The sequence below is a fragment of the Candida margitis genome, assembly GCF_024628925.1.
Source record: "Candida margitis strain CBS 14175 chromosome Unknown scaffold22, whole genome shotgun sequence".
NCBI classification, from domain to species: Eukaryota; Fungi; Ascomycota; class Pichiomycetes; order Serinales; family Debaryomycetaceae; genus Lodderomyces; species Lodderomyces margitis.
In genome coordinates, this window is record NW_026261814.1 from 108,380 (window position 1) to 127,740 (window position 19,361).

Genomic DNA, 19,361 nt, shown 5'->3' on the forward strand with positions numbered 1-19,361 from the left:
CAATATAATCATCTCATTGTAGTATATGTAGATTATGTATATATCTACAAAGTCCATGCATATATATATATATATATATATATGTGCATATAAATATCTCCAGTACATTCATCCTCCCGTTATCTATCAGAAATCAATCAATTCATAGACAGAAGAGCAGAAGGCAGAGAAGAAAAGGAAAAAGAAAAGAAAAAGAAACGGACAGAAAAAAAAAGAAACTTCTTCCATCGAAAGTCAAATCTGAAAAATATATTACAATCATCAAAACTCAACAACAAAACAAACAACAAACCAAACGACAAACTAACCAACCCAAGTTCAACCCAACCACATCTCACCTACAAACCATACAAGTCGACAATATATCTACTGTTTAAAACCACCCTTCCTTTCCTTTATATTTACATTTACATTTACATTTAGGCATTTAATTTTTATTTTTATTTTTTTAATTTCGAATTTTCATCATGCATATACCTCAATGGATAATCCTACTAATTAGTTTCATCATCACCGCCACCAATACCGTTTTTGCATCATCATCATCGCCACTGAACCCCCACGTACTCCCCAAGACTGAGTTTCATGCATTTGACTCCCCCGAATTTTGTTCACAAATCATTACTTCGTCGTGTAATACAACATTTGCCTATCTTGATAAATTAAACCAACAAATCCGTCCCTTTGTCACTGATTTAGTGCAGACTCCTTATTTCCGATATTTCAAAGTTGATTTAGATAAGCAATGTAAATTTTGGAATGCGCAACATTTTTGTGCTACTGAAAACTGTGCTGTTGAAGTCATTGACGATTTCAATTGGACGCAGATTACCAATGATAACTTGAAGCCATCGAAATTGGGTAAAATAAAACTTGCTAACGAGTCTGGTGCAGCAGCAGGAGGGGTTTCAGGAACAGCAAGTGGAGCTGATTCTATTGATAATGCAATTGAAACTGAACCCATTGAACAATGTGAGGATTTAGATTATTCCTATTTCGACGATGAACATGAACATAATTGTGTTTATGTCAACTTGTTGCAAAACCCAGAACGGTTTACTGGTTATGGTGGTAATCAAAGTTTTGACGTTTGGAAAGCAATTTATCTGGAAAATTGTTTCCCCAACACCAATCCAATGTCAATGAAGCCTAATCAACCTAAGGAGAAATGCGTTGAAAAGAACTTGTTTTATCGATTGGTTAGTGGGATGCATGCATCTATTGCTGTTCATTTATCTAATGAATACTTGGATTCAGAAACCGGCGAATTCTATCCCAATTTAGCAGTGTTTATGCAAAGAGTCGGGTTATTTAATGATCGATTAGCCAACATTTACTTCAATTATGCCCTTGTGGCTCAATCATTGGTCAAATTGAATCATATTTTACCATTGAGACAATTTATTCAACTGGGGTATGACGACATTACGCCAGCGCAAAAGCAACACTTGTTAGAAAACAACGACTTGTTTGAAAATACCGAAGTTTATGATGAATTATTATTACAAGATATTATCCCCGCCCTTGGATCAAACACATTGTTCAATACATCAACCTTGTTTGACCCAACAAAAGATCCCAACTTAAAACAAGAGTTCCGTGCTAGATTTAAAAATATTTCGGCAATTATGGATTGTGTTGGTTGTGATAGATGTAGAATGTGGGGCAAAATCCAAACCATTGGGTATGGAACTGCCCTCAAGATTTTATTTGAAGATGATCATAATAACCAACCCAATTTGAAATTTAGAAGAATTGAAATCGTGGCCTTGATTAATACATTTGACCGATTATCGAAATCGATTGCTGTTATTAATAATTTCAAACAAATGTATATTCAACATTTGCAGGACGTTATTGAAGGTAAGGCTCAACCGGGTCAATTTGATAATTATGAGAACAATGGTAATCAAAGGGCATTGGGTCAAGGATTCCATTTCCCATTTGTCAACTCACTTCCAAAACAACCGCCATCACAACAACAACAACAACCGAAATCATTCACAGATGATTCTGATTACGATTACGAATCCACATCTTCCAAGACACCACCTCATCAGGGCAAGAAATCCATATTTGAAACTTATCAAATCCCTACCAGGAACCGTACTTTCAATCAAGAATTGAAATTGGCCATATATGAAGTTTGGGAAGCTTTGAAATTTGTATTGGGCAGTTATAAGCAATTCCCCATCATTGTCGGTAAGGCTTCCCTTGTCCATTTGAACCATTGGTGGAACAACTTGATTGGTAAGCCTAATGATGGTTATCCTCATGAGGAGTATAGGAGTCCTATAAATGTCCATGTAGGACAACAACAAGAACAGCAGGAGTATTTGAATTTGATTAATGAGGAAAATTAGTGAAGGAAAAGGAGGAGAGCTTAGTTCGAAGTGTGAGGAGTGAGATATCTTGTGTTTAGTTTGGCTTTGACTACTGTGTTTTTGCCGATTATGATGATGTATCTTTAATTAAAAGAGACGCTAATTCTTTAGCCATGCTATGTAAGGTTTGGCTCCATTTTGTATAAAAATAATATCGATATATCGTTGGTTTATTTTATTTTATAAAGTAAAGTTAATAAATATTTTAAAAGATATTTGACTTTTTATAAATGTGTTATGAAAAAACTGTGGAAGGGCGGCGGAAAGAAGGAAGGAGGGAAGGAAGCGGAGACTAAAGTAACGTTATTTCACTTTCTCTAAGCCAGTTCAGCCCAAGTGTCACTAACTTCTTCTTTTGCTGTTAAATTGAAATGGGTTTGTTGATGTTTTGTGTGTCAAAATCCCATTTGAGTTTAGTTTGGTATGCTTTTCCCTCTCTAAGTCTCTATCTATCCATCTACGTGTGTATTTGCTTCAACAACACAACATCTTTTTAAATATCTCATCGCCTCTTTCTATTACACTTGTACTTGTACTTCTTCTTTCTCTTCTTCTTCTCTCTTAGTTATATCCAACTACATATTGGGATTTATTTTATACACAATTGTTCCTATTATCATGAATACATGCATATATGGTATTTCACCATACAGATAATGGTTATTTTGTATGTATTTTCATTTAGTACGGTCACTATTGCATTTAAATTCCATCATCATAAACAACCACAACAAGCACCACAACGTCTTCATGAAATAACTGAACCCACTGCATCAGACAATACTGTCATTGAAGAAGAAGAGTCTACTTCTACTCTGCCCATCCAAGTTTCTTTAATTTCATCAATTTCACAATTAACTACTAGACATTTTCTCGATACTAAACATATATATAAACTCATTAATAACACGGGTGTTATTCTTCATGCATCGAATTTACAACTACAACTACCTATCAACACCAACAACCAATGGATCTTGCTTCAATCCTCAACTCCACCCCATTCAAACTCAATTGATTTCCCAATTTCAAAATGTCTCAACCAACAATTTGGCGATGGCGGCAGTATCGATGTTCAATCGACAATTTTCGCCTCATTTATCAATACGTTGGATTTAACCCTTGGGTTGAATATACTTTTCGCTAGTGAGTCTTTTACAATGCGGTTTGAATTGACAAAGTCGATTACGTGGCGGAATTTGTATACTTGCATTGTGCCTGATGGAATGGTTGGCCAGATGTGGGCCAGGTCTAATGTGGTTGAATTTGATGTTGTTGAGTTGAGCTTCATCGAGGTTGTCAATGATGCTTCTGCTGATGACGGTGATGATGATGAAGGTGCCAATAAAGGTGCAGATGAAGGTGTGAACGAAGATTCAGGTGAGGCCACTGCAGTTTTGAGAAAAAAGGATAAATTTATACGGAGAGAAAGACGTTTACGTGGTGAAAGGCATAAGAATAAGAAGAATGGCTGGGGAATAAGCAAATTCCGCCTGAAAAAGGATAGAATTAAGATTAAATTTTGGAAAAAGTTGCAAAAGGTGAAAATGTTTACTGGCGGTGGAGGTGGAAGTAATGGGGCAGGAGGTGCTATACAACGACGACCTATTATTTCATGTGTGACTGATGTTCGATTATTGGATTGTTCGGGGAAAAGAACGAGAAATTTACAAGGATTGGAGATTATTTAGAAGAAGTGGATTTTAGAGGTGTAGGGAAGGCGTCTTCATTTATGGCTTTTTCAAATTGGAGGAGTTTTTTTGTAACTGTAGCGTTTGGCGTTTGGCGTTTGGCGTTTGGCTTTTGGATTTTGGTTTTTAGCCCTTAACTGTTGGCTTTTGACTTTGTTTTGTACAGAAAGGTATTGTTCATTAAAGATGGAGAATCCGTAGATCCCTCCTCATACATACTATCAGTTGGTTCAGATTGAGTTTGTCTATTCGTGCACGTAGTTTATTCTTATCTTTTTGCATATGAAAACAAGAACAATATATGCAGTCGTTTAATTTTTTTAGTGGGGTAAAAATGAGGGACTGTTTTACAGTATTGCCGACAACCGAAAACACCCGAGAAAGTGGCAACCAGTTAACCAGTTCTCAGAGAAAGAGTAAAACCATATTATTTCATCTACTCCCATCAAATGAAGAAAGCTATATCCTACAGACTTTGTAGAGTATGAATAGGATGAACTCATACTTTTTTTAATCCTTCTCAACCCTTTTTTAAAGCTCCATTCTGTTAAAAAAATAACCATCAATTAAAAAAAAACAACAAAACTACACGAGCGTATAAACCAATCTTTTAAAGTGACTTTATTTCTATTTTCCTTCTTCTGCTTCCTCTTTTATTATCTTTATCTCTGTCGTGCAGAATTATTTAGCATTTGGATTTGGGTTTGGATTTTGCCAGTTTGACAGCGATTGAAGCTACTTCGGCATAAGTCAATTGTCGTTTGTTGATAGATATGAAGTCCTCGTCTTCGATACCAATATCTGCTTCATTGTCCTTCTTGCCCACTCCTTCTCCATCTACGTTTCCGCAGTCTCCGTTCCCACCGTGGTCTGCTTTAAGTTTGACACTCTTCATATTGATTCTAACGATCTTTTCCTCTGGTGTGCTTATAATGAATGATTTGGGGATAGGTGTAGAGTCAACAGCAGTAGCACCTTCTTGTGGTTGTTGTTTCAGTTGTGGTGGTGTGGTGGTTCTGTTGAGGATGGATGTAAAGTAGTTGGCTATTGAAGTAGAATACATTCTCGATAGTTGTGGTAAGTGGGTAAAATTAGCAAATAAATAAATAAACAATTAAATTAAAACAGGTTAGTTAGTTGAGGTAGCAAAAGTTATATTGGTCCAAAAGAAAGAAAGAAAGACAGAAAGATATATATAGGGAAGTTGTTGTTGTGTTTATAGATTTATTTATCCCTCGTGGCTGATAACCACCACACATACACATAAACACACAATCTCTCAAAGAGTCAGAAGTAAACAATTACATAATACATTATGTAATAGCAATAGTTTCTTTGTTTTTATCTATCTATCTATCTATCTTTAATGCACGTGCAACCAAGATAATTTTATATGCACAACTGACCAAAAGAGGCAAAAAAAGTTACACACAATTTGAAAAGCGTGACATCGTTCAAAAGACATTCAACTTCAATGACCCAAACCCAACCAAACCTTCTTGCTTATCCGGAATCACAACAGTGAGTGATGGTGGTTTATTCAATATAAATGACCCTTTTCGTTGTGCATTAAACTGAGTTATAAACAATTATGAAATCTGAGTGTACAAAATGTATTGTCATGAGAGAGCTTTATAGCATCTTTGGTTAATGACTAGATACTTTATACTCCCCGCTGATGATTATAATCGACAGAAGAAGTTGAATATCCGCATCAACTTCAGAGAGGAGGCAATGAACAACACTCCCACAATGTAATTCTTAATTGCATAAAAGTCGTGTTTCCACCCAAAAAGGGCTTTCTGTCATTTTAGAATATTCACGACACTGTAATATCCGACATCGTCAAACCATAAACAACCAAAAAATTGCCCTACATCATCTCTCTCTAGATACCCATTGCCAAAACCCTTTCTTTTCGAACAAATCTCTCGCAGTGCTTTTAAGAGATGGATGGATGGAGCGAAGTAGCGAAAGTACCGATTATTGGTACCTCCAAAAATGGCTTCAATGTGGTGGAAGAGCCAACAATCACCAGTGCTAAATTTGACACGCTTCAGAATTTGATTTGGTGTGGTGATTCAAATGGCTATTTACAATCAGTGACACTAGGTCAGCCAACATCACCATTTCATACACAATTGTACCCTTATACCAAATTCCAAGCAAATTCCGTGCACCAGCCAATAATGCAGATATTATCACACAAGGATGGCATCTTATCATTGCTGCGAGATCAACTTTTATTCAATAATAGACGAGGACTCCCAAAAGCTGGCTTTGATGGGTCTTCATTTGGTGAGAGTGGCGAGTTTACCAATTTAAATACAATGGTATTCAATGGGAATTCCTCAAGTGAGCTTGCCGTTGGAAGTGATACAGGTTTATTGAAGTTTGATTTGAATAAACCTACCGTGTTGGATAAACTTGAATTCGATAGCAAAGTTAGTCTTCTCAATAGCACACCAAAATACCTCACTGTTGCAGGGGGGAATGGATCTCTCAATTTGTTTGACCCTGTATCCAATTCAACTTTGAAAACATTTGCAGCGCATAACGGAGCAATTACCGGGTTGGATGTCAAGGGATACTACATTGCTACATGTGGTTCATCAATCAGACCGAGGCGAAATTTCTACAATCAAACCTCACCTGACTACATAGTCGATCCATTGGTTAATATTTACGATATCCGAACAATGCGAGCAGTTGCACCTGTGGCATTCCCAGCGGGGGCATCCTCGGTTAGATTCCATCCTAAACTACCAAACATTGTTATTGTCGCATCTCTCCATGGTCAAATACATTTTATTGACCTCTTTGACCAAACTAATGTCCATTTATACCAAGCAGATGTGGAGTCGACAATTCCACCACAATCACCTAATGCTAAAACTCCCAAGCTATGTGATTTAAGCATTAGTGACTCAGGGGACTTTCTTATGTTTAATGATGGAATTTCGAATTTGCACTTGTGGTCAATGACTAATTCGGGCACTATCAACAAGGACTTTGTCAATTTCCCCCAAAGTGTTGAACGGCCAGATATAATGAATCAAAATGATGGGTTCATCGGTATTGATGATGCAGTCCCACTATCTTCGGTAGGGATGCCATACTATAAGGAGCTGCTTTTATCCAACTGGCCAATCGATATGAAGTTTGTAAAGGAGACGGCAAAATTGCCCGAGCGCGTCGATGAGGACCTTCTTACAAAGGCGGACCAATACCCACAGCAATTTTTGAAATATGATTCACTCAAGTATGGCACTGGAAATGTCGTCCAGCAGTATTACTCATTGAACAGTGTTAAAGATACCCAAATCCCCAAATTCCTCAGTGAACAAAGCGATGATAGGGATTCAGACAGATTGGCGCCCCTCGATGATACATTTTTCCAAGCCGAAAGTGATCTGAAAATTCCTAAATGCTATAGTCGCTTGCAGATCCAGTATTCCAAATTTGGAGTTAAAGATTTTGACTTTGGATACTACAATCGGACTGAGAGTTACTGTGGGTTGGAAAATCATAGTGATAATTCGTATATCAATTCATTGTTACAGATTTATCGCTTCCAGTCTTTGTTTTATAACCAGGTTGTTAATCAATTGAATAACGAGTGGCTACCCAACGACGCCAAAACGATTATCGACGATGATAACCCCCAGGGATCATCTATACTAAACGAATTGGGCTACCTATTTGACATGATGTACAAAGCAAGAGCACGCAATGTCAAGACGTTGAATTTTAGTTCAGTCATGAATCATGATAAATATGCCAAAGGACTAGTCAACTTGAACGAACAGATGAATCTAAATGCTCACGAAGTGAGGGAGTTGATTATTGCATTCAATAATTATCTATTGACTCGATTAGACCACGATTTTAAGCAACAGTATTCATCCAATTTCAATATTACCGAATTGACCTATCAAATTGAAATCAAAGGCAACGGTGATTCATGTCCTGTATACGATCACCAATCGGGATCGCTATTTTCATTAGAACTTATAACTCCACCTAGCAATATGTTGAACAAAATGAGTATTTTGGTCAACCCCCATTCACACAAGGCCCAAAGGCAACAACAGCAACAAGAGATCAATGTTGCCAATATTCGTAAAAATGTCAACATCTTAACATACTTGGACTATTCAATGAATCAATACAAAACCATACCTTGTCAACAACACCAGCATTCTCACCCACACACATTAGAGATTAGGACAGGTATAACTAAACTTCCACCCGTGCTTGTTCTCAATGTCAATTTAACCAATGAGGAGTTCAAGATTATCAACAATTTAAAACTGTGGTTTGTGCCTGAGTTTTATGCAGTCAAGTCGAGTAATAATTCGGGTTTCAGTTTCAAACCAACGATGCCGGTTTCGAGCTCGTATAAGAAATACGAGTTTTTGGGATACGTTTGTGAAATTAGTCATCAAACTGATTTATCAAGAACGGGCTCGCATAACTTGGTGTCTTTTGTCAAGATCAATAACGAGTGGATATTTTTCAATGATTACTTGGTGACGCCAATACCTGAGGAAGAAGTGTTTAATTTGAGTCTACCTTGGAAAAAGCCCGTCATTGTTATTTACCAAGAATCAACTATGCCCCAGTTTGAATACATGAAAAACTTTACTGGCAATGATTCGATATTGTATCGTGATCATTTTGCTGGTGCAATCAGAGAATCGTGTAAACGCGAATACACACTTTTAACTCGACAGGAAGCTCCCGCTGTAGGGACCATGGTTGCTATTGATGCTGAGTTTGTCACTATGAAGCCCGAACAATTAGAGATCAGCTTGAGTGGTGCCAAGAAATTAATCAAGCCACGCGACTTGTCACTTGCTAGAGTTTCAGTATTGCGCGGTGGAGACAATAACAATCCACTCTATGGCCAAGCATTCATTGATGATTACATTGTTCACACCGAGCCCATTTACGACTACACGACAAATTTCAGTGGTATTGAACAGGATGATTTGGATTTCTACAAGACATCAAAGAATTTAGTAACGTTGCAAACATCGTATCGCAAGTTGTGGCTTCTTCTCAACCTTGGTGTCATATTCATTGGCCATGGACTTTACACTGATTTCCGTACCATCAATTTACAAGTGCCGCAACGACAAATCCGCGATACTGCCGATTTGTACTACAAACCGGATATGAAGCGTCAATTGAGCCTTAAGTTTTTGGCTTATGTCATGTTAAAGCAGGATGTTCAAACAGGTAATCATGATTCGATTGAGGATGCAAGAACTGCACTATTGTTATATAAGCGATACGTTGAGTTTCTGCTGAAGGGAGAGTTTGAATCAATGTTGAACCATGTGTATGCACAAGGTAACAAGTTGAGATTTAGAGTACCTGAGAAAATAAACGCTTAAAATAGATTACTTAATTACTTTTGTAAGGGGATCTTTGGATCCAAATTGTTAACACATTCACTCTTTACCCTTCGTATCTACTCCAACAGTCAGTGGCTGAAAACCTACAATTTTGACAATTCATCTAACCTTTACTTTTTTTATTTTATACTATAAAAATAACCTAAATATACAAAAACAAAAAAATAGTGAGCAATATCAAGCTCAACCTCTATTAACAGAGTCAAACCAAAAAAAAAGTAACAGAATAACCTAGTCAAAAACATTCATAAACCGAAAATCCATGAAAACAAAATAAAAAATAAAATCAGAAAGCTGTTTATACCAAAGCAGCTGCCAAACCAGCGACAGCAGCGAAACCAACAGCTACTCTTTGAGCACCAGCTTCATATGTAGATACACCAGCTTCAGTCGAGTTTCCACTAGCGGAGGCTGATGAAGTGAACAAGGTTGATTGAGCCGATTCAGTAGCTTCAACGTTCGTAGTGGAGGAAACAGTTGGGGTTTCGGTGACATCAACGTATTGGTCTGATTCAGATGCTGCGGTGGTGGCTTCACCGGCAAGAGTGCTTGGATTGGAAGCAGCAGCGGCTGGGGATGATGAAGCAGCGGCAGCTGGAGCAGATGAAGCAGCAGCAGCTGGAGCGGATGAAGCAGCAGCAGCTGGAGCAGATGAAGCAGCAGCTTCTTCACTTGACAATGGACAGTAAGTAGTGTAGATAGTTTCAACACCTTGAACAGTTGTAGTGACAACAGTTTGAGATGATTGAGCTGGGGCAGCAGATGATTCAGCAGCAGCAGTAGTTGGTTGAGTAGCTGGAGCAGATGAAGCAGCAGCTTCTTCACTTGACAATGGACAGTAAGTGGTGTAAACAGTTTCAACACCTTCAACAGTAGTGGTAGCAACTGATGCAACCAATGAGTTGGAAGTAGTGACACAAGCATTATTAGAACATGAAGTGATGGTAACTTCAGTTGATTGGTGGTCGGTGACAGTTTGCAATGAAGTTGAGGTGGTTTGACCGTATGCAGATGCGACTAATGCTGAAGCGATGACCAATAAAGTTGAGTATTGCATTGTGTGTGTATATATGTGTGTAGTTAAGTGTATGAAACGAATGTAGACGTCAGTTGGAATATAGGCCTATAGCTCTTGAAACTTTTCCTTGTATAAAGATAGAGAAGAAAAAGATTGGAAAACAAGTCAAGAAAATTATCGAGGATCCCTTGAATATTTATAATGGGTTTGATGAAAATAAAGCTTCCATAGTTGTTTCGAATTATCTTCACCGTGTATTGGTAGAAAGACATACTTGAACCTTCAAAGGGGGAGTTGACATAAAACCCTTGAATTTGAAAAAAAAAAAAACAAATAAAAATAAAAAACAGAAAACAGAAAACAGAAAACAGAAAACAAAAACAAAAAAAAACAAACACCACCTTGGGGCTTGTTTATTTTTTTTGATTAAGCTCGTCTAGTCTAGCAATAGTAGTAGGCAACATAATACAATATAATAAAACCTCTAACTGTAAGCCTTGCAAAATAAGCAAAGAATAATCAAAAAGACGCGGGTGACGAATTAGGGAAAATTATGATATAATAAAACCAAACGTGATCAGGTACCGTGTGCGTCAAAAAGTGATACAAACAAAGATACGTAGTTATAAAAGAAAAGCACCTTATTATGGTTCTTAATTTGGCGTTAATTGTGCAACTGTTGTATAGTTTGATGGTATGATTTCTGGTGTCTATAATTCAGTTTAGTCGTGTGCGGCTTTGTTTATGATTCCAAACAAAAACAAAAACAAAAACAACGTAAAAACAAAACAAAAAAAACGGGCAAATACGCGTTCTGTCGAAACAAATAATTGTAATACGCGTAAGCCATGTTATTTAATTTTTTTTTTTTTTTAAAATGAAAGGAGGTGGTGATGGGTCTAGAACATTGACGAGAAAGTATTGAGAGGTAATATTTTGTTTTTCGCGGGTGGGTAATGAAATTGGGGCATTGCTATTCACGTCAGCTACAGTAGTACGCCTTTGTGCAAAGCCTTTGTCACACCCCTACACGCTCTTCACATACGTTGAAACAATGGGTGGAGTAAAATCGTCATAGTTTACTCTCTGTAAGGGTGCTATACTGAATCGCACTATTGTTATTGTTTAATAAGAGCGCTCCCAGTATTGGCTCATGGCACTTTGCTCTCGTGTAAAATGACCCTCGGAAGTTACTGCCATCATTGGCCTCGATTCCCATTGGTTGATGAAAAAGAATGGGGCTGAAGGGGGATGTTCAGTTCAGGGGCTGTGGTTGTAAAAGCTAGCAACCTGTAATGACGTTTGCTAAACCATTCAACAAGCCTCTCGCCACCAGTTGTCCACTATTTCTACATTAAGCAAGTTACATAAGACACCTCCTTCCAAACGGACTCTTCTACTCCTCCTATATACATCTAATTCAACATCAAGTTCATTTCCCAATCCTGGACAACACTAACCCAGTCATCTCTTGCTTCCTTCATACTTTTCCTCCGCCATACCTCCAACATAATCTGTCTTGCTCCCCAATATGAGCCCAAATACTGGGCAATATCAGCACCCCATTTCTTGAAGCCCAATTGCAAATCCGTCGAAAGCGCTTCGCATCCAGCGATGAAACCTTGCCAAAACAAGGGGATTATTGCTGCTTCATCTTTGGCTATAAGGTCTTGAATGGAATTCAAATGATTGAGGGTTTTCACCACCCTTGTTTGCAATTTGGTAGGCGAGACATCTTTAATAAATCTGCTAAAGTAAATGACGAGCGCATGGTAAAATGACATAATATGGTGAAACGTAACTTCATGCATGGGTGAATAAAATTGCTTTCTAGAGCAGTTTTCATCAGTATTAGCGGCAGTATCAACATCGTTAAGGGCTGTAGGTGCGTTTCCAGCGACAGACTGTGAGCCCCGTGTATCTTCAGATTCTCCATCCTCTGCAGATCCTTTCCGATTGGTCTTATTAAACTCCATATCTTGTCCCTTGTATAATTCCCAGTCCAATACCCATGCATCCAACTTTTCATTTAAAGTTTCTACTCTACTTTTATAGTCACTAGGTAATGGATTTTTCGTTGTAGTGTAATATATGCGTATCCTCAACAACTCAACAGTCTCACTGAATAACAAAATCAACGAGTTGGGTAACCCGTACAATGCATCAGTAGCAAAATTCTCGTCATTCTTCTTGGTATTTATCAACTTCTTATTTACAAACTGGGGCGATGTAGTTGCATTGATGGCGGAATTGAAGCTGTTCTTGTTGGAAAAGGAGCTATTGACAATAAAGTCTATACGCCCTTTGTTACCTTCTTTGGATTTTTCTCTATCGTTACCAAATTTATCTCCATTGACATCATACCCACCAATCCCAGTCGATGATTCATAGTTTTCCTTGATGCTTTCAAAATTCAAACACGTAGAGTCTTGGATCAACTTCAATGATGAGAATATACGATGCAAGATCCTTGCTTTTGGCGAAAGCTTCTTCTTGGTTGCCATCTTTGCAACAATAACTTTACCACACCACGCAATATACAAACCGGTATCTTGCATAGTTCCCCAAACTAGATCAACACTAATCATGGTCATTACGGCACAAAGCACGTCTTTGTATTTTTCTTGCGTAACACAATGTTCAATACCAGATTGTACATCGTTCTTCAGATTCAACAATTTTTTAACAAACAAACTGGCTTGGTTACGCAACGCAATACCCAAGTTGAGATAAAACCGCATTGGTTGCGAATTCTTGGGAAACTTTGATTGCAAATTGAACGCTGATACCGCTAGCAAAGCATTCAACAATGCGTTTTTAGCCATCGAAGTTTTACCCAAGGCCAGAAGCTCCCCTATTGCCATCAATGCACGGGGGAAATAAATCGCCTTCCACGGATTTTCAGTAAGTGGTATCACCGTCATCAAATCTGCGACATCGGTCACATAGTAATTTAATAAATAACGCGTCAACGGCTGTACTTGCAACGAAGTTGTAGGAATACCTACATGCGACTGCCGCGTTGGTAATGTCAAGTCAAAATTGACATTTAGCGGACTCTGAACAATTTTCATTATCGACGCCAATAATTTGCTATCATTTGAATGGTCACCGTCAACATACTCGGTGTCATCTGCACTTGTTGTTTGTGCATGCAACTGAATTTCCAAGTTTTCATTCATTTGGTAGGGGTTGTTGTAGAAAAAATTGGAAAAATTGGAATAGTAAATAGGATCCACGAGATTGTCAGGTTGATTCAATAAATTTGACATGGACATGTTTGAGTTTGAGGCTGACGCTGGAGGCTGCATGGAATTGAAGGTTTGTCCTTTATTGTGAAACACCAAATTGAACAAATCAGGGTTATTCAAATTGTAATTCGTATCTTCAGCCGTCCTTCCTTGATCACCTGTTTGTGGCAACACGTCCCCATTATTGTCAAAATTGTTCATGATGTCTAAAAAGTGGGTGTTTAAAGCAGCAGCAGTAACCAATGCAGCGTCTTTCAACTCATTTGATAACCAAAACTGGTCCTGTGGTGGGGCATCGTTTGAGATCATAGCAACATCGTTCTTTTTTGTGGAGGTTGCGATAGACCTCTCTTCAGCAGGCGAATCACTTCTTTTATCCATCATAATCTTTCTCTTCTTCAGTTGTTGCGTAGACCTTCTCCCGTCCTTGTCCTTCTCTTGGTCAACCTTACCTTGAAATACTCCAAATGGTCCCTTCATTTTTGTATCGCCATGCGGTTTCAACCTAGACGTTAGCCTGTTATTTTGCAAATACGCAAGATCATAATTCATCTGATCGTATGTCGTATATGGTTCTTTCCACTCCACATATTCAACAAATCGTCGGTGAAAATATTCTGGTGCAGTTGCATCTATCTCGGCATCGATCTCAGCATCATCTGGTGCATCGCCATTTTCATACGTGGGAAATTTCACCAGTGTGCCTTTCACATCTCCGTTATTTAATGGAGTAAATTGGATTGGCTGCGACCATCGGAGCTTGACATCATACCCGGCACACGTCAACTTGGCCCTGATACATTTATCACATTGTGGTCGTCTTAAATCACATTTTATTTTCCTAGCTCGACAAGTGAAACAGCCAGTGAAAGTCTTGGATCGCTTGAGTTTGTTTTGCTTTTGCGACGATGAAGACGAAGGAGGAGTAGTAGACATTAGATAACCTATTTTTTTAGGACTGTATGTGCCGTCTCTGTGGGTTACTGTAATGAAACTAAGTTCGCAAAGAGGTGAGAAATAAGAAGTGATGATTTTTTCCGTTGCATCGCTAAGACTTCCCGTTTTCAACAGAATATAATTGCGAGGGATTTTAAGTAGAATGTGACACAATTGGCTTACTATTAATCAATACGATATTATATCTACATTTCCCTCTCCATTAATACTATCCACAACCTCTCCTGCCTCACGAAGCTCCCATACCTTTTTAATGCGGTTCAAAGTCAAATTGGCACTATTCGAACCAGTTCGGGAGCACATTTCAAAAAAGTTTTCAATAACAGAATACTGCAGCGGTTCAGTGCAGGCGAAACCTGCAACTGATATTGGCCATTGGATCATCAGGAAAGTAAATGGAAACCTTGTGCTATCCTGGGACTTACAATCTTGAAACACTTTAATCAAATCCACCATCTTGGTGACTAGACCTTTTAAATGAGGCGACTCAGGAGGATTATGAAGCAATCGAGTGAATGTTGTTACCAAGCCAGCTAATGTGAACGCTTGTTGAGACAAATCCATCCAGGAAACAGTCTTAAATGTACCATCGGACTTTTGTACCGTGTCGCACAATGACCCACGCAAGACGGGTCCCTTCGAAGTCGACTCTAAGCGCGCAAATTTGACTTGATATTGTGCATATAAGCCACTGATTAAGTCCATATACTCGAACGGATCAGGGATCTTCTCTGGCTCACTTCTTTTTCGCCTAAGCAAATCGCAAAGGTCTCTGAAATATCCAAGACACACGATGTGATATCCCGTGACCACACAAAACCCATTATCTTGTACCAACCCGAAATTTCTCAAGACAGATTGTTCGTATTGGTCTTCGAAATTAAACACTAAATCCATCTCGTCTTTTGATCCAAGGGTACCACCCATCCCAGAACTTAGCCCTGCTAAAACCTCAAAATCAGCAAACCACATTTTGCACAATATCAAGGTTGGCGACAGTCGAATTTTGCTACTTGTAGCTTTCATGATTATTTCCTTAGCCCCCTTCAAGTGCGGACGCCAACTTTGCTTCTCATTACAAGCATTGGACATCGCTAGTGACAAAACTGTGAGTAATATATTTTCAATATTGGAGGTCATATCACCCTTCACCTGCTTTTCGTGAGTTCGATTTAGCGCAGGTACAAGTAACTTTAGACAATTGGTCAAATAATTTCCGCAATTTTCCAAATCGTGCTGCCGTTGTCTTTCATTAGCTTCAAATTCTGATGCTGAATATGCGCCTTGTGATAAAACCGCTGCTAGAAGAAAAGGTTCTTTAGCAGCGTGCTGCATGACCACTTCCCGAATGGCATTCCTGTACGAGCCTGGGTCATCATTGTCAACTCCAAAAGGCAATTTCTGCAGAGAGAAGCGCTCATAAAATTGGCTCAAGTATCGTCTTTCGTCATCCGTTTTTCCCAACATGATATCATAGGGAAGTCCATTTGGTATATTATCTAAAGATGAGGTCGTCCCCGAATCAAGGTCAGGAAATTCTTCCTGATTGTCTGTAGAGGGTACTATATTTGAGTTGAACATAATGTCATTCACAAGGTTGTTTAAATCTGCAGCCAACAAGTTCAAATCGTCGCTGCTGTAAACATCGCCAGACCATAAAGACGAAGGGCTGACATCGTCTCTCAGCTGCGGAACAGCACTAGCATTTGTGCGGGTGGATAGGTCTATTCCATTGAGATTGTTTGATTGAACGGTGCCGCTATGTACCTCATCAGGATTGTTTTTGTTGTCCGTGCTAGCTTCAGCGGTATCTGTCATGGTAGACACCTTCTCCCATCTCATTCTTTTCTTTGGGTTTTCAGGACCCATGTACATTTGAAAATTCCATGCACGTTTCCCATGCCGTATTTTGCTCCCTCCAGCCTCCTTACTTGACCCTCGTATCACTTTTTCACCCACTTGTGGGTAAGAACAATCTTTATCCAATCGCGTGCATTCAGAGCAAGACGGCTTCGCTTCGTCACATTTGATCTTCCGGCGTTTGCATTCACGACACCCACCACGACTGTAATGTCTCTTGAATCTGTGCAGCAGCATTGTGGCAACATTTATTGTTTTTGTTTTGCATTCCAGCCCGGTTTGCATAATTTTGTTTGACTCACTTTGAATAGGGTCTAGTCACACGCGCTACCAAATTGTTGAAAGTAGAGTTATAAGAAGTGGAAAGATGAACGTTGGCTGTTTTACCAAGAAGATTGACAGTGTTGGCTCAAATGGCCAAGCAAAACGATTCCAATCGACCACCTCAAGCCAATTACCGGAAAGAATTGATTTGCTGTTAATTCAAAATCAATACGTAATTCTATCTACATGACTCTCATCATCAACATAATCTACCGCTTTACCCGCATCTCGTAGCTCCCATACCTTTTTAATACGCTCAAACGTTAAGTTAGCACTATATGAACCAGTTCTGTAACACAATTGAAAGAAGTTCTCAATCACTGGATGCTCCGGGGATTCTGTGCAGGCAAACCCAGCAACCGAGATAGGCCATTGGATCATCAGGAAAGCAAAAGGAAAACGCATTCTCTCCTGGAACTTGCAATTTTCAAACACTTTGATCAAGTCAACTAATCTAGCAACTAGACCTTTCACATGTGGCGAGTCGATTGGTATTTCAAGCATCCTTGTGAATGCAGTCACCAAACCCGCGAGTGAGTATGCTTGTTGGGACAAGTCCATCCAGGATATCATCTCCAACTTCCCATCTGCTTTGTGTACTGTGTCACATAATGAGCCATGAGGAGCTTGTCCGTTGTATACATGAGCAAACTTCACCTTATGCTGAGCATATAATCCACTAATCAATTCGGAACATTCAAATGGGCCCGGCTGCTCTTCTGTACCACCTCTCTTTCGCCTTAGTAAATCTGAAAGTTCTTTCAAATACTGAAGACAATCAATGTGATACCCCATCACTACACAAAACCCATTATCTTGGATTAAACCAAATTCTATCAAGACAGACTGCTCGTACAGATCTTCAAAGTTAAGCAACACATCCATTTCCTCCTTCGTTCGAAGTGTGCCTCCCAACTCAGAGCTCAACCCTGCCAAAATCTCAAAATCAGCAAACCAAATCTTGCACAAAATCAACGTGGTAGACAGTCGGATCTTGCTACCTGTGGCTTTCATTATGATATCCTTGGCTCCCTTCAAGTGCGGACGCCAGCTCTGTTTCTCATTGCTGGCATTGGATGAAGCTAGCAACAAAACTGTGAGTAATATACTTTCTATATTCGATGTCAAATCGCCCCTCACCTGCTTTTCTTGATTTCTACTTAATGCCGGACCAAGTAGTTTTAAACACGTAGATAAATAATTTCCACAGTTTTCCATATCTTGCTGGCGACTCTTTTCATCATCTTGTAATTCCGAAGCTAACCTCGCTCCTTGTGATAACATGGCGGCTAGAAGAAATGTTTCTCTTGCGGCGTACTTCATTATCACATCGCGAAAAGGGTTTCTGTAAGACCCCCATTCATCGTCACACACACTAAACGGCAAAATCTGCAGGGCAAAGTCCTCATAAAATTGGGTCATATATCGTCTCTCGTCGTCTGTTTTCAATTTTATGTAGTCATAGGGTATATTTTTCGGTATGTCATCCAAATATGGAGTCGTCTCTGTTGTGGGATCGAAAAAGTCTAGTTGGCCATCCACGGACTGCACTATGTTTGAGCTGAACATAATGTCATTGACAAGATTGTTCAAATCTTCAGCTAACAAGTTGAGATCGTCGCTATTGTAAACGTCACTAGGTAATATGGAAGAGGGGGGAACAAATTCTTGTATGTCTGGGCCAACTTTAGAAGCATCCTGGAAGTTTAGCTGTTGAATACCCTCCTGCAGGGTTTCCTGTGGAACATTATTATTTATAACTCCATTCAAAGGGGAGTGATCGCTAGGGTGATTTTCATTAGGACTTGACGGGTGCGAGGAAACTTTGTCCCATTTCATTTTCTTTTTTGGTTGGTCTGGCCCCATATACATCTGCACCGTCCAAATCCTTTTGCCCTGTGTGTCTGGTAACACAAACGATTCCTTCTTTTCGTCAATTATTTTTTTGGAACCTCGTATCACTCTCTCACCAATGTTGGGGTACGAACAGTCCTTTCCCAATCGCGTACATTCAGAGCAATGCGGTTTAGCTTCATTGCACTTAATTTTCCGGCGTTTGCATTCTCGACACCCGCCACGACTGTAATCCCTTTTAAACCTTCGTGGTGGCATTATGCTAAAGGCTGTTTACCAGGCTTGCTTGATACTCTAGGGTTTCTTTTTTTTATTTTTTTTTCTCTTACGCTTTCTCGGACGGGATTGAAACCATACGGGTTGACCCAATGCGTTGGCATTATCCTTTGCTCTAACAAAGTGTGATCGTAGGATACCTTCCGCAGAATAGGAATTCAAACTCCAAGTAACTCTTTTTGATTATTTGCGCATCATGTTGGCTGACGTACACAAATAGTGCAATATTTCACACCATCATCACGTCTGTTTTCTCGGAATGCAATGCTGGAATCGGTCAACACTCCTTTATACAATGAGATTCATTCACCGCAATAAATTCA

At 39.1% G+C, this 19,361-nt stretch overlaps 8 protein-coding genes across 8 annotated transcripts; 3 read left to right on the forward strand and 5 right to left on the reverse strand. All coding sequences in view use genetic code 12, as the record gives it.

Moving 5' to 3' along the window:
• Nucleotides 1-467: 467 nt before the first annotated feature.
• On the forward strand, nucleotides 468-2,363 carry ERO1 (ER oxidoreductin; the record flags this gene model as incomplete). Its single annotated transcript, XM_051815123.1, has 1 exon — nucleotides 468-2,363. One exon carries the CDS (start codon nucleotides 468-470, stop codon nucleotides 2,361-2,363), a length of 1,896 nt encoding a protein of 631 aa, XP_051671416.1.
• Nucleotides 2,364-3,040: 677 nt separating this feature from the next.
• CANMA_002995 (uncharacterized protein) lies at nucleotides 3,041-4,075 on the forward strand (the record flags this gene model as incomplete). The annotated part of the gene is made up of 1 exon (XM_051815124.1): nucleotides 3,041-4,075. One exon carries the CDS (start codon nucleotides 3,041-3,043, stop codon nucleotides 4,073-4,075), a length of 1,035 nt encoding a protein of 344 aa, XP_051671417.1.
• Nucleotides 4,076-4,760: 685 nt separating this feature from the next.
• CANMA_002996 (uncharacterized protein) lies at nucleotides 4,761-5,138 on the reverse strand (the record flags this gene model as incomplete). The annotated part of the gene is made up of 1 exon (XM_051815128.1): nucleotides 4,761-5,138. One exon carries the CDS (start codon nucleotides 5,136-5,138, stop codon nucleotides 4,761-4,763), a length of 378 nt encoding a protein of 125 aa, XP_051671418.1.
• Nucleotides 5,139-6,024: 886 nt separating this feature from the next.
• On the forward strand, nucleotides 6,025-9,477 carry CANMA_002997 (poly(A)-specific ribonuclease; the record flags this gene model as incomplete). Its single annotated transcript, XM_051815129.1, has 1 exon — nucleotides 6,025-9,477. The coding sequence occupies one exon, from the start codon at nucleotides 6,025-6,027 to the stop codon at nucleotides 9,475-9,477; it is 3,453 nt and encodes a 1,150-aa protein (XP_051671419.1).
• Nucleotides 9,478-9,796: 319 nt separating this feature from the next.
• Nucleotides 9,797-10,555, reverse strand: PGA6 (Pga6p; the record flags this gene model as incomplete). Its single annotated transcript, XM_051815130.1, has 1 exon — nucleotides 9,797-10,555. One exon carries the CDS (start codon nucleotides 10,553-10,555, stop codon nucleotides 9,797-9,799), a length of 759 nt encoding a protein of 252 aa, XP_051671420.1.
• Nucleotides 10,556-11,931: 1,376 nt separating this feature from the next.
• ARG81 (Arg81p) lies at nucleotides 11,932-14,703 on the reverse strand (the record flags this gene model as incomplete). The annotated part of the gene is made up of 1 exon (XM_051815131.1): nucleotides 11,932-14,703. The coding sequence occupies one exon, from the start codon at nucleotides 14,701-14,703 to the stop codon at nucleotides 11,932-11,934; it is 2,772 nt and encodes a 923-aa protein (XP_051671421.1).
• A 189-nt stretch (nucleotides 14,704-14,892) lies between these two features.
• On the reverse strand, nucleotides 14,893-16,821 carry CANMA_003000 (Zn(II)2Cys6 transcription factor; the record flags this gene model as incomplete). The annotated part of the gene is made up of 1 exon (XM_051815132.1): nucleotides 14,893-16,821. The coding sequence occupies one exon, from the start codon at nucleotides 16,819-16,821 to the stop codon at nucleotides 14,893-14,895; it is 1,929 nt and encodes a 642-aa protein (XP_051671422.1).
• A 252-nt stretch (nucleotides 16,822-17,073) lies between these two features.
• CANMA_003001 (Zn(II)2Cys6 transcription factor) lies at nucleotides 17,074-19,020 on the reverse strand (the record flags this gene model as incomplete). Its single annotated transcript, XM_051815133.1, has 1 exon — nucleotides 17,074-19,020. One exon carries the CDS (start codon nucleotides 19,018-19,020, stop codon nucleotides 17,074-17,076), a length of 1,947 nt encoding a protein of 648 aa, XP_051671423.1.
• Between the last annotated feature and the right edge of the window lie 341 nt (nucleotides 19,021-19,361).